This window comes from Dermochelys coriacea, chromosome 12 (assembly GCF_009764565.3).
Source record: "Dermochelys coriacea isolate rDerCor1 chromosome 12, rDerCor1.pri.v4, whole genome shotgun sequence".
NCBI lineage: Eukaryota > Metazoa > Chordata > Testudines > Dermochelyidae > Dermochelys > Dermochelys coriacea.
In genome coordinates this window covers 13,977,161-13,995,140 of record NC_050079.1, presented here as the reverse complement: position 1 = coordinate 13,995,140, position 17,980 = coordinate 13,977,161, and the positions used below count along the sequence as shown (strand labels likewise).

The following is a 17,980-nucleotide window of genomic DNA, read 5'->3' as shown; positions in this document are numbered from 1 at the left end:
AAGAGCTAGCAGTTTTCTTCTATGGGCCTTCGGGTCTTTGTTTAATTGTAAAAAGAAAAGGAGTACTTGTGTCACCTTAGAGACTAACAAATTTATTAGAGCATAAGCTTTCGTGAGCTACAGCTCACTTCATCGGATGCATTCCACCAAATGCATCTGATGAAGTGAGCTGTAGCTCACGAAAGCTTATGCTCAAATAAATTTGTTAGTCTCTAAGGTGCCACAAGTACTCCTTTTCTTTTTGCGAATACAGAATAACATGGCTGCTACTCTGAAACCTGTTTAATTGTAGTTAGTGTTAAGTAGCTGTTAAGTAGCGTAGTTAGCTGTTAGCTAAAGTTCTGTCTGGGACTTCGCCCCAAATTGGGCATGCTCTGAGCTCCCGGGTTTAAGCCCTGCTTGGTCTGTAGCAGGCCTATACCTGTGAGTGACCCCCATGACAGCTGCTTTAAATGCTTGGGGGAATCACACATTAAGGAGCGTTGCCGGATCTGAAAGAACTTTTGGCCTCACACACCCAGAAGGAGACATTTGCCTCAGAACCCTCCTGATGGAGTCCGTTCTCCGCCTGACTTTCGAGCCCTCAGTGCAGGCCACACTGAGTACTATGGCCTCCGTGCCAGCGTATGGCTCCTTTCAACACTGTTCACCAGTGTCGAAGAAGAAGGCGAAGAAGCACTCGCCAGCGCAGAGCAAGAAGGCCCAAGGGTCATCGGGTAGAGGAACCAGGCCTGTCCGCCAGCGTTCTCTACAGCAGCGTGAGCATGCCTCTGCGGCTGGGGCTCTTGGCCCTCTTAAAGGTCCATCACTGACTCTGGTGAGCAGTGTGGGATCCACCACCCTGCCTGCACCTTCCTCATCCCAGGCCCGGGAGCAGAGAGAGCACAGGTCTCCACCTGCTCCTGTGACGTCTCCAGTGCCACAAGACCAGACTAAGGCTCCCTGAAAAGGCAAGCCAGTCATTAAAACCCCTCCATGGCTGGGGGATCGCCAGATAAGCAATCCCTTGGCAGGTCACCCACCTTGAAACGGGCAGAGAAAAAATATTTTGTGCCAGCCAAGGGTTTTTAGTACCTTTATATTCACTCACTTCTGGGCTCGCTGGTTATGTTTGCGGCCAGTGAAAAGCACAAGCAGGTCCCCACTGCCTCTACTTCCAAGAATAAAGAAGCCAAAGAACTAGAGGTATTTGGCAGAAAAAAATATTCAGTGGCCAGCCTACAATTATGGGTGGTGAACCATCAGGCCCTGCTATGCTGGTACAATTTTAACTTCTGGGAGAGTCTCCAGAAGTTCCAAGACTCCCATCCTCAGGGTCAGGAATTTGGTACCCTGGTGGAGGAAAGGACCACAGCACTCAGATGCTCCCTGCAAATGACATGGGATGTGGCGGACTCAGCAGGGAGAGTGGTTATGCGACGCAACTCCTGGCTCCAAACGGCGGTCCTGTCCCAGGAGATGCAGGCCTCTATTCAGGACCTCCCTTTGACGGAGTTGGGCTCTTCTCTGATCAAATGGATGCCAGGCTCCACGGGCTACCCTTCGCTCATTGGGCATGCACTCACTGTAGTCTGCCAGAAAGCCATTCCGACCTCCACCACCGTTGAGGCCTTGGCAAGGCTGGCAGGGATCTACAGGAGAAGGGACACCGGGTTTAGCCGTCGTCGTCCCTTCTCCTCTCAATTTCCAGCCCAACCTGGACCCACTAAGCACCCGGGGCACCAAAAGCAATCGTTTTGAGGGTGTGCCCCAGTCAGCCAGCCAGATCCTGCCTGTCCTTTCCTCAACCCCTTTCTCCCTACCGCTCGGCCAGTTCGTGAGTTACCTTGGACCGCTAGGTCCTGGACATAGTATATCGGGGCTACACCCTGCAGTTTGTGGGTACCCCTCCTTCCAGTCCCTTCTTTCCTGTCCCTCTTCAGGGACCCCTCTCATGAGCAACTCCTGGTTCAGGAGCTCCACAAGCTCCTGCAGTTGGGGGCTGTGGAGGCGGTTCCTCAGGACATGGAAGGAAGAGGATTCTACTCCCATTACTTCCTAATCCCGAAGGCTATGGTCTCGGAACTGGCTCCCTGGTCTCCATTATTCCCTTCCTGGATCCAGGGGACTGGTACGCTTCTCTTGACTTAAAGGATGCTTACTTCTATATCTCCATATTCCTAGGACACAGATGGTTCCTGCATTTTATAGGTATGGGGTGCCATTTCCAGTTCACAGCGCTACCCTTTGGCCAGTCCTCGGCCCCCAGGGTGTTCACGAAATGTGTGGCACCCATAGCGGCTTACCTCAGATGTTGCAGGGGTTCCAGATCTTCCTGTAACTAGATGACTGGCTCATCAAGGGCAGGTCTCCGGGACAGGTGTGGAGAAGCCTCGATCTGGTACGCTCCACCTGCAGCGACCACCACCTGTTAATAAACACACAAAAGTCCACGTTGACACCAGTCCAGTGCATAGAGTTTATCAGAGCGGTTCTCGATTCCGCGCAAGCCAGGACCTTCCTTCCAGAAGCATGCTTTGAGGCAGTGGTGGATCTCATTGCCCACGTGAGGAGACATCTGATCACCACGGCCCACACTTGCCTGCGGCTGATGGGCCACATGGCAATGTACACATATGTGGTCAAGCACACCCGGCTTTATCTGCGATCCCTGCAAATGTGGCTGGCAATGGTCTGTGTTCCCAGCAGGCACCCACTAGACAGAGCGGTCATGGTGCTGTACCGCGTCCTTGAACTGGTGGTTACACCCCAAGTCAGTGCTGTGGGGGGTTCCCTTTGTGTCCCCATGACTGTTGCTCACCCTGGTCTCGGACATGTCATATCTGGGTTGGGGATCCCACCTGGGCGAGCTCAGCACCCAAGGCCGCTGGATGCAGCACAACTTAGCTCTTCATATCAAAGTCGGGAAGCTCAAGGCGGTGTGCCTGGCCTGCCAGGTGTTTTTGCCCCATCTGACAGGCAAGGTGGTGCAGGTCCTCATGGACAACACAGCCGCGATGTATTGCATCAAGAGGAAGGGCGGCGCCAGGCACTCAGCCTCTGGTACCTGTGTGTGCAGAATGCCATCCACCTTGTGGCTGCTCACTTACCTGGAACTGGGAACATCCTGGCAGATCACCTCAGCAGGACCTTCTCCTCTCGCCACAAGTGGTCCCTCCATCCAGAGGTGGTCGACTTGATCTTCTGACAGTGGGGGACTTCCCAGGTAGACCTGTTTGCGTCCCAGCAGAACAGGAAGTACCACATGTTCTGCTCCCTATATGGCGGGGATAAGGGTTCCCTGCTGGATGCCTTCCTGATCCCGGGGTCAGGAGTGCTAATGTATGCCTTTCCGCCAGTGCTGCTTCTCCACAGAGTCCTGCTCATGGTGAAACAAGAAAGAGCATGGGTCATTCTCATTGCACCAGCATGGCCTCGCCAGCACTGGTTTGGCATGCTGCTGAGTATTTTTTGGTGGCTCTCCATCTGGATCTGCTCTCCGAGAACCACAGCAATCTGCTGCATCCGAACATGGCGTCACTGCACCTGACAGCGTGGCTGCTCCATGGCTGAGCATGGACGAGGGAGAGTGCTCCGTAGCAGTCCAAGAGGTCCTGCTGGGCAGTAGGAAGCCCTCCACCAAGGCTATCTATGTAACCACTTGAAAGCGTTTCGCATTTTGGACCTCAGACAAGCGCGTTCATCCTGAGGAGACCTTGTTGCAGGTCATCCTGGACTATTTGCTGCACTTAAAGCTTCAAGGCTTGTCGCTGTGTTTGGTCAAGTTGCACCTGGCGGTCATTTCTGCATTCCACCCTCTGCTTCAGGGCAGGTCGTCTTCGCCCATCCCATGACAGCACAGTTCCGAAAGGTCTAGAGCGCTGACCTGCACGTCCGTGATCCGGTTCCCCGGTGGGGACCAAATTGGTGCTTTGGAAGCTCATGGGCCCTCCCTTTGAACTCTTAGTTTCCTGCTTCTCCTGCTTCTTTTTTGGAAGGTGTCCTTCCTGGTTGCCATAATGTCAGCTCGGTGGAGATCAGAGCACTAACATACAGGGCAATAACATACCCAATACAGTTTTCTACAAGGACAAGGTCCAGCTGCGCCCGCATCCAGCTTTTCTGCCCAAGTTTGTGTCCCAGTTCCACATGGGCCAGGACATCTACTTACCAGTCCTCTGTCCATAGCCTCAGATGAGAAGTTCAGGTTGCATACGATGGATATCAGACTGGCACTGGCCTTCTACATTGATCGAACGTTACTGTTCCATAAGTCAACGTGATTGTTGCTGTCACAGACAGGATAAAGGGCTGCCCATGTCAGCCCAGAGAATTTAGTCTTGGATTATAGTGTGCATCTGCCAGTGCTACGAGCTGGTGAAAGTGGCCCTGCCAGCGTTTGTGACAGCTCATTCCACTAGAGTGCAGACGTCTTCCTGGCACAGGTGCCGATTCAAGAGAGCTGTCGGGCCCCCACCTTGTCGTCCATCCATATGTTTGTGTTCCACTACGCACTGACTCAGCAGGCACGAGATGACACTTTGGCAGATCCGTACTACAAGCTGAACGATGGTAAACTCCAAGCCCACCTCTGTTGATACGGCTTGCGAGTCACCTAGAATGGTATTGACATGAGCAAGCACTCGAAGAAGAGAAAACAATTACCTACCTTTCATAACTGTTGTTCTTCACAAGATGTGTTGCTCATGTCCATTCCATTACCTGCCCTCCTACCCCTTCTGTCGGAGTTGTCGGCAAGAAGGAAGTGAGAAGTCCTCGGGCCGGCAGCGCCTAATATACCACGGCATGGGCAGGATGCTGGAGGGCACTACAGCCTGCTCTACGGGTATTGATAAGGCAAAAATCTCTGACGGTGCTTATGTGGATGTGTGCACACCTAGAATGGAATGGACATGCAACACATCTCAAAGAACAGTTACAAAAGGTAGGTAACCGTTTTTTTCAATTACACACAGAATACAAAATGTACAGTACTCACTTTATTTTTATTACAAATATTTGCACTGTAAAATTTTAAAAGAAATAATTTTTTTCAATTCACCTCCTACAAGAACCATAGTGCAGTCTCTTTATCATGAAAGCGCAACTTAGAAGTGTAGATTTTTATTTTATTTTATTTTTTTACATGACTACACTCAAAAACACACAATGTAAAGTTTAGAACCTACAAGTCCACTCAGTCTTACTTCTTGGGCAGCCAATGGCTAAGAGAAACAAGTTTGTTTACATTTATGGGAGATAATGCTGCCCGCTTCTTATTTGCAATGTCACCTGAAGTGAGAATGGAGGCACTTTTGTAGCCGTCATTGCAAGGTATTACGTGCCAGATACACTAACATTGTATGCCCCTTCATGCTTTGGCCACCATTCCAGAGGGCATGCTTCCATGCGATGATGCTCATTTAAAAAATGTGTTAATTAAATTTGTGACTGAACTCATTGGGAGGGAATTGTATGTCTCCTGCTTTTTGTTTTCTCTGCATTCTGCCATATATTTCATGTTATAGCAGTTTCGGAAACCCAGCGTATTGTTTTAAGGAACACATTCACTGCAGATTTGACAAAACTCAAAGAAGGTACCAATGTGAGATAGCTACAGCACTCGACCCAAGATTTAAAGAATCTGAAGTGCCTTCCAAATCTGAGCAGGATGAGGTGTGGAGCAACTCTCGGATGCGGAAACTACTGAACCTGAACCACCAAAAAAGAAAATCAGCCTCCTCCTTCGAGTGATTTCTCAAGTCCATTCAACTTAGGTGTGTGTGCTCACCGCATGCAGCAGTGCCGGAAGTTTTTCCCTCAGTAGTATCCACACACACCTAGGTCGAATGGACATGAGCAACACATCTCAATAAGTTCTGGAGCTTGGTGACATGTCTCTGATGATGAAAATGAACATGCGTTGTCTGCACCGCTTTGGATCGTTATTGAGCAGAAGCCATCATCAGCATGGACACGTCCTCTGAAATGGTGTTTGAAGCGTGAAGGGACATATGAACCTTTAGCACATCTGGCACTTAAATACCTTGCAACAGTACCATGCCAACACCGGTTCTCACTTTCAGATGACATTTAAACAAAAAGCGGGGGCAGCAGTATCTCCTGCAAATGTAACAATCTGAGTGATTGGCTGAACAAGAAGTAGGACTGAGTGACTTGACGCTCTAAAGTTTTACATTGTTTTATTTTTGAATGCAGTTATTTTTTGTACATAACTCTACATTTGTAAGTTCAATGTTCATGATAAAGAGATTGCACTACAGTACTTTGTATTAAGTGAATTGAAAAATACTATTTTTTTATTTTTACACTGCAAATATTTATAATAAAAAAAATATAAAATGAGCACATTATACATTGTATTCTATGTTGTAATTGAAATCAATATATTTGAGAATGTGGAAAAAATCCAAAAATATTGACATAAATGGTATTCTATTAACAGTGTGATTAATCGCGATGATTTTTTATCACATGATTGATCACAATTAATTTTTTTAATCGCTTGACAGCTCTATTATCTGTTTGTGAGAGCTGTTCCCCAATATATTCTCTTTTACAAGAGTCAGCTTCACTAACACTGATAAAAGTCCACTCCTTATTTTATATTGTCACTACGGCATTTAGCAAGGTATGTGACTAAAACATTGCAAGCTTGGCTTTTCCCTATTTCACGTATGCCTGGCTGCAACTACCATGGGGCCTTGGCTTAGTTTAGTCAAGGGTGAAAATCCTGGCCAGATGAAGTCAATGAAAAAAATCACTCTGACGTCAGTGGGGTCAGGATTTTCACTCTGGAGATACAGTGTAGGTTTGCTTGGCAGTTACATTTGGACTTGGAACAAGTGAGTGAGTTTCTGCTGAGATATGTGGATGAGGTAGTATCTTTTATTGGACCAATTTCTGTTGGCGACCGAGACAAGCTTTTGAGCTTACACAGAGTTCTTCTTCAGGTCTGGGAAACGTGCTCAGAGTGACAGAGCTAAATATAAGGTTAGAATGGATTGTTTAGCATTAATATTTAACACACATTTCAAGGGTCCACTCAAGGTGAAGTGCTGTTAACATCTCTCCAGTCATAGAGGGGGGAAAAAAGCTGAGTGGGAGGTTTGGGGGTTAAATGGCTTATACAGGTGTGGCGGGTGAATCGCCACCCCAACCCCGTGTGCAGAGCGGGCGCATTGTCCCCCTTCCCCCCTGAGCACAGGGCGGGCAGCACGCAGCCCCACCAAGTGCAGGGCGCACTCCCGCCTAGCGCAGGGTGGCCGGTATAAAGCCACCTCAGCCTCAATGTCCCCAGCTTCCCCCAAGCACTGGGCAGGCAGCCCCAGTGCCTCCTGCTCCTGAGTGCTGGGTGGTGTGACCCCAGTGCCCGGGGCCCCCCAATGCTGGGGGGCCCCCCTTCCCATCCCCACCAAGTCCTGGCTGCCCTAGCCCCAAAACGCTGCCCTGAAAGAGGAGCAGCTTGCCTGGGCGGGGGCCAAGCGGGAAGGGCAACCAGGAGGGGGCTTCAGGGAGGAGTGTGGGTGGGGCCATACTGGGCTGTTTGTGGCGGCACAGCCCTCCCCAGCCTATGTGACACTCAGTCCATGGGCTTATAGATTGTAGTAATAAGCAATAATTCAATGTCTCTGTTCAGTCCATGATTGTTAGTATGTAGCAAAATTATGAATTAAGCTCCCAATTCATCTTTTGACGGTGTTCCTCCTGCTCCCTCATGAGTTTGAGGAGTTCCTGTTGCATGTAGTTCCCTCAAAGTGGTAGATGGACCATTTGCTGAAAGATTCTTGCAGGGGGCAGGAGGCTTGTCCAGACTGACTCTTGTTCTCCCTGCTGTTCTGGCATTATAGTGTGTGGCAGTGATGCCGATGCTGCTTTGCCATTGGCCTGGCTTTCTAGAATGTTATGTTAGTGGGCTGCCAGCATTTTTCCTGAGGGATGCAAGTGAAGGAAGAGAAATGGCAATTTTTAACAGTTTATAACTCAGCCAAACCTGAACAGAATTTCAAGGGACCAGAAAAGGCATGTCTCTAGCCAAAGGCCTTTTTCCCTCTTGAATTTCAAAGGCTTGTTGCAAAGAATGGAGGTGCTTTGAGCAGGAATCGGCAACCGTTGGCATGTGGCCGCCAGGGTAAATCCCCACTGGTGGCGGGGCCAGTTTGTTTACATGCCGCGGTCCACAAGTTTTGGCCAATCACGGCTCCTACTGGCCGCAGTTTGCCGCTCCAGGTGAATGGGGGCTGCTGGAAGCAGGGGCCAGCACATCCCTCAGCCCGCGCCGCTTCCTGCAGGCCCCATTGGCCTGGGATGGCGAACCACAGCCAGTGGGAGCCACGATCGGCCAAACCTGCAGATGTGGCAAGTAAACAAAACCAGCCCCGGCCCACCAGGGGGCCTTACCCCGGTGGGCTGCGTGCCAAAGGTTGCCGATCCCTGTCTTAGAGGTTCTCAGGTAAAGGTGTACAAATCTTAAATGTTAGGCAGCCTAAGTATAGGATTACTACCAGTTCCCCCTGTATTTCAGGAAAAAGCAGCATTGAAAAAAAAACGAATAACTAGTTAATTGCACAAAAAAGCCTTCCAAACATAAATGTGATAGCATTCTAATGTCTGTTTCTTCTAGGTGTTTGTTTTTTTAGGGTCTTGCTCGAGTAAGAATGCTGTATTACTTAAAACAAGAAGTCATTGTTAATGAATTCCAAAAAGTGTTTGATGGAGGTTGAATGCCAGGTGAACTATACTGAAGTTTTTTTGCTTGTTTTTAATGTAAACTATTAGCAAAAAATTCAGAATACCTTAGGGAAAAACAAGTAATAATTTACAATTTTTGCCCATGAAAAAAACTGTTTTTGTTGTATGTTACTTTTTGTATCATTAGCAATTCAAAGTTATTGGAAATATAATATATTTAGGAGAAATACAAATTCACCTGATTTATACTCTGTTAGCAGGATTCCCATGCTTCTTAGTATAGAATTCAGATATGGATCTCTTTTTACTCTCATTGAAGTTAATGGCAAAACCTTCATTGGTTTCAGTGCCATCAAAAGCATTTATATGCTTTAAATTTAGCTGCAAATTACCAAGCGCTCAGTCCTCAGTGGAAAAATTGTCCTTTTCATTCATGTTGCACTGTTTGATTTATGCATGTCAGTGCTTTTTTTCCCCCTCGCCCCCCTTGGAATGCCAGCTGACAGATATTTTTGTAAAAGTGAATGTGGCCTATATACTCTTTTTAACAGACCTGTAAGCTATTAATAAAATGATGTTTAGCTTGTTGATCAGAGGCTGGTTTTTAATGTGTTTGGACATGTAAAATTATTGCTGCTTTCTATTGAAAATTCAAGTATAAAATGTGGAATAACAAAGACAAATTAAATTTCATCCTTCCCTGTGTAGATTTATGTTTGTTTTATTGATGAATTTTTCAGTGAAGTTGATGTTTGGGTCCCTGAGCCAGAGCATTCTGAGGTCCCTGCAGAGTGGTGGGATGCAGATGCAGATAAATCCCTCCTAATTGGAGTTTTTAAGCATGGTAAGTAATAAGGATGACTGGAATGACTAAATATATATATTCCCCCACCCTGACACAAACCTTTCCTCTTGATTCCTTTCATGCCTTCTTTTAAAAATCACTTTTATGTTGTTGCCTCTTCTCATTCAGGGTATGAAAAGTACAACACTATTAGAGCAGATCCCGCACTCTGTTTCTTGGAAAGAGTGGGCAACCAGATGAGAAAGCAGTTGCTGCTGACAGAGAGCAAATGATTACATTGATGGGTATGAATGTTTCAGTTTTGTTGCAAGCTGTTTGATGTAAACTGAACTAAACTTGTACACTGGGCCTGGTTCTCCTCTCACACTATTTTACACCAGTGTAAGTTGATTGATGTAAATGGCATTATTTCTGGTGTGTTCAGTGTAAGTGAAAAGAAAATCAGGCCCAGTGTGTTTATAGCACAATATTTAGACATGGGAATTCACTGGTAACATAAAAACTTAAGTTATCCATGTGGCAGTGATAGTGCTTTGCATTGCTATATGAGAGATGTGAGGTTTGATTCCTCAGTACAAAAGCCAGCAGGAATTGGGAGTTGCTACCACATTAGTCAACCTTTCCTCTAGAGGCCAGGAATGCCTAGTGTTGCTAAACAGCAACCCCTTTAAATCAATTTGAGTAGCACTGATAACCTCCAAAGAGGAGTGGTGGTTCATTTTTCATGAGACAGAGGGTTGGTGGCCACAGACATAGAAGACCTCTTGGGGCAGGAAAGAGGGAAAATGTTGAAGCCATAGTTCTTGTTGTAATGTTTTTTCCCCTCCAAAGTACAGTGACTGAGATTTCCCAGTAGAAAGTTAACCAGAGAATAAATCCATCTTGATTTAGAATTGCTTTGCATAATACAAACAGAATAGGTCCTTTTAAAAGAGTATTAAAATGGATTATTTTACTGTGCTGAAATTTTAACAGGGATGTAGAAGATCCAGAATATAAACCAGCCCCAGCAATGTTTAAAGATGATATGGAGGTATGGTATGCATCTGTTTTTAGTTCTTTCTATCATAATGAAAATGTTACTTCTAATTTTGTGGAGCTAGTTATTTTAGCGTTTTTAATATTTCCTATACATGCACAGTTTAAGTATAAGTCTCGTAGAAGTCTTTGAAAAAATATTTTGGGTCATCCCTTCATATTAAAGGTGCCTTAATAGCCAGTTGTCTAAAATATAACAAAATACTATTATTCTTATTTTACTTTTGTCAGTTATCTACCTAAGCTGTATGTTTTTTTTTTAACTGCGTCTCTGATGGATTCATATTTTTGATTTATTTCAAATCTTGGATTTGTTAGGATGATGCTTCATCACCAGGAGATCTAGTAATAGCTGACGGAGGTAAAGTAAATTAAACTTCATATATGATCATTATTGTGAATGTATAGTATGCTATCATGCTGGGCTACATCATGTCTTGGTGCAGCCCTGCTTTAGGTGCAGAACCTGAGACACGATCAATAATTGACTTGTTTCTTTGAGTTTGTTTGTTTTCTTTTAATATAGACGGTCAGATGATGGAAGGAGACAAAATTTATTGGCCCACTCAGTCTGCTTTAACAACACGTCTGCGCCGCCTAATAACAGCCTACCAACGTACTAGTAAGAACAGGCAGGCCCAGCAAATCCAACCGACGTTTCCAGTTCAGGCCACTGTGATGCAGCCTCCATATGAAGAAGCTGCTCTAAATCCAAAAATTGCTGCCAAGATTGAAAGGCAACAAAGGTTTGTGCAAAATAAGTATTCAGTTTAAACGCATGAGCCTATAGAAACTCAGAAAAACTTTTTAAATTTTTTTAAAGCTGTAATCACTAGTGATCACAGTGATATTAAGAAAATTACTGAATGTCCAAACTTAATTAATTTTTTTTTTCTTTTTATTGCCAATCAAGATGGACGAGAAGAGAAGAAGCTGATTTTTACAGGGTTGTATCCACATTTGGAGTGGTGTTTGATCCTGACGGGGGTCGATTTGACTGGACAAAATTTAGAGCTATGGCTAGGCTACATAAGAAAACTGATGAGAGTTTAGAGAAGTACTTGTATGCTTTTATGTCTATGTGCAGGAGAGTGTGTCGCCTTCCCTCAAAAGAAGGTATGTATCAAAGGAAAATAGAGTACAGTATGTTTTAAAAATATTTGAATCATGTAGTTGATACTGATCATACAAAATATTGTTTCCTCTTTCCAAAAAGCTACAACTCTGTCTGCTTCCCAAAATTTCATTAGGGGAGAAGAAAATGGGGAAAAATCTAATGTGGAACATGAGGTTAATGTTTTGTGGGACTTGGCTGTTAACTGGTTAATGTTACTTGCTTCTAATCTGCATTACAAGGTTTTGTTTGCCAGATACTCCCATTTGTTTTATTTTTATACAGAACTTGTAGACCCAACCATTTTTATCCAACCAATTACTGAGGAGCGTGCTTCTCGGACCTTATATCGCATTGAACTCTTGAGGAAGGTACGAGAACAGGCTCTCCGACATCCACAGCTATTTGAACGCTTGAAACTTTGTCAGCCAAATCCAGACTTGCCAGTTTGGTGGGAGTGTGGGACTCATGACAGGGATTTACTTATTGGAGCTGCTAAACATGGAGTTAGCAGAACAGACTATCACATTCTTCGTGATCCTGAACTCTCATTTATGTCTGCCCAGAGGAACTACAGTCAGAATAAAGTGGCACTATCAAGAACTTCTACTCCACTTTTACATCAGTATCAGATGGCATTGTCTGCTTCTCCTCTTGCACCTCAGTCAAGATTGCCAGATACTAAAGGGAGTGCTCTTGAGGATACAAAAGTTAAAAATGAAAACCTTAAAGAGGACCCTCAATCGTCTGAAGAAGAATCTATGTCTACTGAGGAAACACGGACAATGATGAAATCTGAACCTTTGAGCCCAAAGAATGGCACGCCGTTACAGACTACAGACCACAAACCTGGCGTGAAAACTGAAACTGACAGGCGTATGGTTGCAGCAAGGACAGAGCCCCTAACTCCAAACCCTGCTTCCAAAAAACAGAGAGTCAACAAAAGAGGGTCAGACTCTAGCTCTGATTCTGACTCTGATTCAGACAGATCATCCTGTTCTTCCAGATCATCTTCATCATCTTCTTCCTCTTCCTCTTCCTGTTCACGCTCCCAGTCAGGATCCAGCTCTTCTTCATCCTCATCTTGTTCTTCAGCATCTTCCTCCTCTTCATCATCGTCATCTTCATCATCGTCATCATCGTCGTCGTCGTCTGAAGAGAGTGACAGTGATGACGAAGAGGCACAAAAGCGAGGTAAGTGGCAAAAGTCTTATTACAACATCATTTTAAAACTAAAAATACTGAATATTGAAAGACATCTAAAAGGCATAGGATTAGGAGAATACATAGTAAAAACAAAAGCAAATATTCTGTATTTCCCATCACCTCCTATCAATGCCTCTGTCGATTCAGAGCGTCATGTTGACTGATTCCATTGAGAGCTGTGTTCAGCATTCAACTCCAGTGTGGGAGGAAGGGATGAATTGCCAGAATTTCTGCAAAAATGTTTTTCCCCTCTTCTTCCCCATTTCTTTTCTTTCCTCCTATATTTAGGTTCTTTTGGTGCTGCTTCTGTTTTTCCCTCCTCATTCATCTCTTGTCCCACATCACTGCACCACACTTAAATATCTCTTGAAAACTTTCAGTCCTGCAATCTGCCAAGGATCATTAAGAGTAATTTGAGGTACTGTCTCAGCATCCATCTATGGACATGAGGGGACCAATCTTAGTTACCAAACTTAGATATCTAGAGCAACGGGCCCTCCTTTTATAAAATCTCCCTTTTGTTTCTGTGCCTCCCCTTTGTTTCCCCTGCACACTATTTGTCTGTTCCTTTCCTCATCTTACAGTATTTCCTAAAGCAGCAAACTATCGTGTCATTTAGTGCTTTCCCAACAGCAGAAAGAATTGTGACAACAAGGACCATATTCTGCCAAAGCGTTAGCTCAAAGATTTTCATGACAGGAATTACACAATGGGGGAGCATGATTCTCAATGTCTTGTACTAAGTTCAACAGTTTTACTGTTAAGAATATAACCCTCTGCTCTGTTTTCTGTGATGGAGAGAAAAATACATTAAAAGTGCTAATATTCAAGATCTGCTTTAAATTGGTTTCCACTATGAGTACAATAAATGTTATATCATGGTGATCATTAACTTTCTGGCAGTAGAGTTGGGTTGTGTGGGTTAGGATTGGTTTTCCACCACAAACGGTAAGGTTTTAGGCTGCAACATCAAGGGTCAGTTATGAGTAATTTGTTACTATGGGATATTAGCATATTATATAAGTGGGTGTTTGCTCATTCATTTATGCTTGTGTGACACAGTGCAACACGTATTTGCATTCACTGACAAATTTTCAAGCATTTTTGCACAGATATTCAGGCTTCAAAACTATTCAGAAAATATAAACGAGATTGTGGATTAGTGTAGGACCTAGGAACACATAAGATAGAATTTTCAAAATCAGCTGTGTGGCTTGGGAGCACTACTTCCATGGTGGGTTTTTTTTCAATAGGATTTGTGTTCCTGTGTTGTTTAGGTACCTTTGAAAATCTCATCCATAGCAAATCTATTGATACATTTCATATGGTAAAAATCTTGACTATAGTATGTATTTGACTTAGCAACAAGTGAGGCCTAACAGTCAACTAGATGGCATGTCTCTGAAGCATTGTGACATCAGAAGTAAATCAGCTAGTCATCACTGTCCTCCTACAGTTCATTTGCATACTCAATTTCATTGGTCAAAATGAATCAGCAAGTGAAACTGGCAGTCAGAACTAGGAGAGTTGGGGTGGCATGCCACTCCCCCCCCAACCCCATCACTCTCTAGCCACTCAGCTCTGAAGGCAGAGCAGAGAGCAGCAGCTGGTGGTCAGGTACCCAGTTCTGAAGGCAGCGCCGCCATCAGCAGCAGTGGAGACGTAGGGTGGCATGATATGATATTGTCATTCTTATTTCTCCACTGTTGCTGGTGGCAGCGCTGTCTGGCAGGCATCCGCAGCTCTCTGGCCACCCAGCTCTGAATGAATGCAGTCAGGTTTTTTTTTCCCCTACAGCTTCTCATGCTCCCTAGAATACATTCCATGCTCTCCTCCCAGTTTGAACTTCTGTTCTAAATCAGGAGCTATATTGGCTGAGTAGGAATGAGATGACATTGCTCTGTGGCTCCCTCCGCACTATGCCTTGCCTAATTAAAACGGTTTTAGTAGAATCTCTCTGCCTTGACTGTCAAGGAGGGAGATGACCAAGGTAAACAACGGGTTAGTGTTAAGATTTAAGGCTAAGGTTAGAATTACTGGCTGAGTAACCTCTGTTGTTGCAATGCTCCTCTGCCTGCAGGACCAAATGGGCATTGTCAAACGGATATTGATAAGAAACTGATGAAACAAAGGAGAAGAGTAGGAGTAGGAGTGCCTTAGACAATGGAACATAATTTAGGTTTAGTGGCAGTATCCTGTAAAATTGCTGCAGGTTCAGGTAATAGGGACTGTATTCCTGTCCTTCCATTACCTGCCAGTTTAGCCTATGTACTAATGACATGTCTGACCCTCTAGTTGTAAAATGTCAGCTAGGGAATGTAAATCCTGTTGCTGTTTAATTAGAAATTTCCATTTTAAAGATTTGGTAACTGCTGGAAGGTTCTCTGAACTTCAGTGCAATTCATTATGCACCATCTCTTTAATATGTACATTTTTTAAATGTGTAATACACCATTCATAGCACTTTTGAGCAGCTGTTCTATATATTGCACACTTGACAGATACTAGTATTTTAGACCGATCTGTTGTGTTCAAACTTTTTTTGAGAGGATGATATTTGTAACAAATACCTCGCTGTTTTGTGATTTTAATTTTGGTTACTAAACCACTGTTAATACTGCCATTATTTCTATAATCCCAGGATTTGCATGCTTAGCAACTGTCCTATTCTGCATGAAAACAATACTTCAGTTGATGGAGGGGATAACCAAAACACTTCTACCTCCACCCTACCTACTGGGCTCTCTAGAGCGGTGGTTCTCAAAGCCGGTCTGCTGCTTGTTCAGGGAAAGCCCCTGGCGGGCCAGACTAGTTTGTTTACCTGCCGCATCCGCAGGTTCGGCTGATCGTGGCTTCCACTGGCCATGGTTCGCCGCTCCAGGCCAATGGGGGCTGTGGGAAGTGGCGCGGGCCAAGGGACGTGCTGGCTGCCTTTCCTGCATCCCCCATTGGCCTGGAGTGATGAACCGAAGCCAGTGGGAGCCGCAATCGGCCGAACCTGCGGACGCAGCTGGTAAACTGGTCCAGCCTGCCAGGGGCTTTCACTGAACAAGCGGCAGACTGGCTTTGAGAACCGCTGCTCTAGAGCAGTGTTCCTCTCAACCTTTTTGATACAAGGGACCTTTCTGCTGTCTTCCTAAACTGTGTCAAGGAGATCTGAGTGACTGGCTCCGATCCACAGACTGGTCATTGAGAAACACTGCTTTAGAGGAAGAAAGTTTTCAGCAGGCCCTACATATTGGACCTGCATGGAAGGGGCGGGGGGGAATACTGGAAAAATGGGTTACATATCAGTTTGAAATAGAGAGGTTTTTGGTGGTCCCAAGCATTCAAAATCCATTTCAGTTTTTGAAGTATTAATATTTGGGAACTGAGATTTGATAAGCATGTTATGAGTTACCTTTTGTTATCTAGGGCATTCTCACCCTTATATGAGAATAAGGCTGCTCGGTGCTGTGCCACAAGTAGATTCTGAGTGCAAAGCCAGTTTAGCCACTATGAGATGATATTCCCTTCAGTCTCCCTTGCACGGGGGGGTCATCTGGTGGTGTGGAGCTAGGTTAGTCGTTAACTGTGTTTAGAGAACGGAGACATTGCTGGGACTGCACTACACCATGCTGATCCCAAGCTGCCTTATCAGTCTGTTGGTGCTATTGGTAGGTGATACTATTTACAGTGTCCTTCAGACTGTGCTGAATTATGCTTGGGACCATCCTGATGCACATCTGGCCCAGGATCAGGGAGTAGCGGGGAAGGGCTCAGCAGAGAGGCAAATTGTGGTCTTCTACCATAGAAACTTTTAATATTTTGTCAAATAAGTGGTGGGTAGCATTTTTCAATCAATACTTTATGATTAGAGTGATAATGGAAATGCTTTTTGTAGAAAGTGGAGTGTTGTGACACAAATGCTTTTTCTACAAAAATAAAAAACCACACACACTCTCACCCACCCATCCTCCGTAACTTAACCACACAATGCATAACTAAAATATATGGCATTAACTTATTTTAAGCAACAAAAGCAATTAAAATCTCCATCTTTCACTCTCACTTATGTACACAATTGTAATCTTGCATTTTTTGTTACGCATAAGTTTGAGTCTTGCAGAATTATCTCCCATAGCTCTTACATCTGTACTCTTTCCTACGCAGCATTGGCTGTTAGTTTAAAAATATGTCTGGCCTTGCTACCAGGAAATGTATACTGTGCAAACACAGAGACATAATATCCCTGATTTTCTTCTTCTGTTGGAGATGATCTGGAAGAGGAAAGAAATAAAAAAAAATGGACGTTGGAATGTGGGGAAAATATGTGAGGGTCGGGAGAAGAAGAAACAGTGGAATGTTAGTTGAAAAGAAACTCAGAATTTAAAAATGTGTGTTTTAAAATTGTAATATGATGTAGACATACCATTTTAAAAAAAATTGGGGGAGGCAAATGGAGCCTTCTGCATCCCATCCAATAAGTGAAATGGACCACATATAACAAGTAATATCCTCTCAATAGATTTACCCGACACTGGTGAAAACCACTTTGCTTTCCATGCTTACTTTTCTATTTAAAAATGGAATTGATTTACTGTCTTGAAATCACATTTTGTTTCACTTCAAATTGAAATGTGTGTGTTCTAAAAAGGTCACAAGGGATTTCATATGAGACTTTAGCAAGCAACATCTTTTGAAATATCTGAATACTTCACATGTTAAGCTCTAGAAAAGAGAACAGGAATATAGTTATGTGCAGAGTAGTAGTAGTTCACAATTTACATGAAAGAGCTTCAGCACTCCTAATTTAAAAATCAGCGTTGCATATACCCAAAATAAAAATTTCATTTTTCTTTTTATATTCGTGTTCAAATTTTTCTTTCCAAACCTTTACATACTTTGTATGAGCATCCTAAAAAAAACTATGGTATATTTTTCTATACAGCTTCAAGTTATATGTAGTACTTTTATTTAGCAGAAGGAACCCCTCACATCAAAGCATATGACGAAGAGAGCGTAGCCTCTCTGAGCACCACACAAGATGAGACCCAGGACTGTTTCCAGTTGAATAACGGGACGCCAAATTCCAACTATCTATTGCAAGGTGGATACATGTTGGCTGCATCCTATTGGCCAAAGGT

At 44.2% G+C, this 17,980-nt stretch overlaps 1 protein-coding gene across 1 annotated transcript in view; it reads left to right on the top strand.

Annotated features, from left to right (window-relative positions):
- Nucleotides 1-17,980, top strand: part of CHD9 (chromodomain helicase DNA binding protein 9) — a 193,864-nt gene that overhangs the window by 141,622 nt on the left and 34,262 nt on the right. Inside the window, 12 exon segments of the mRNA XM_043495245.1 lie at nt 8,640-8,718; nt 9,243-9,246; nt 9,432-9,535; nt 9,665-9,724; nt 9,727-9,750; nt 9,753-9,780; nt 10,472-10,529; nt 10,853-10,895; nt 11,061-11,280; nt 11,448-11,650; nt 11,934-12,842; nt 17,815-17,978. Of these exon segments, the coding sequence (XP_043351180.1) occupies nt 8,640-8,718; nt 9,243-9,246; nt 9,432-9,535; nt 9,665-9,724; nt 9,727-9,750; nt 9,753-9,780; nt 10,472-10,529; nt 10,853-10,895; nt 11,061-11,280; nt 11,448-11,650; nt 11,934-12,842; nt 17,815-17,978 (1,896 nt within the window).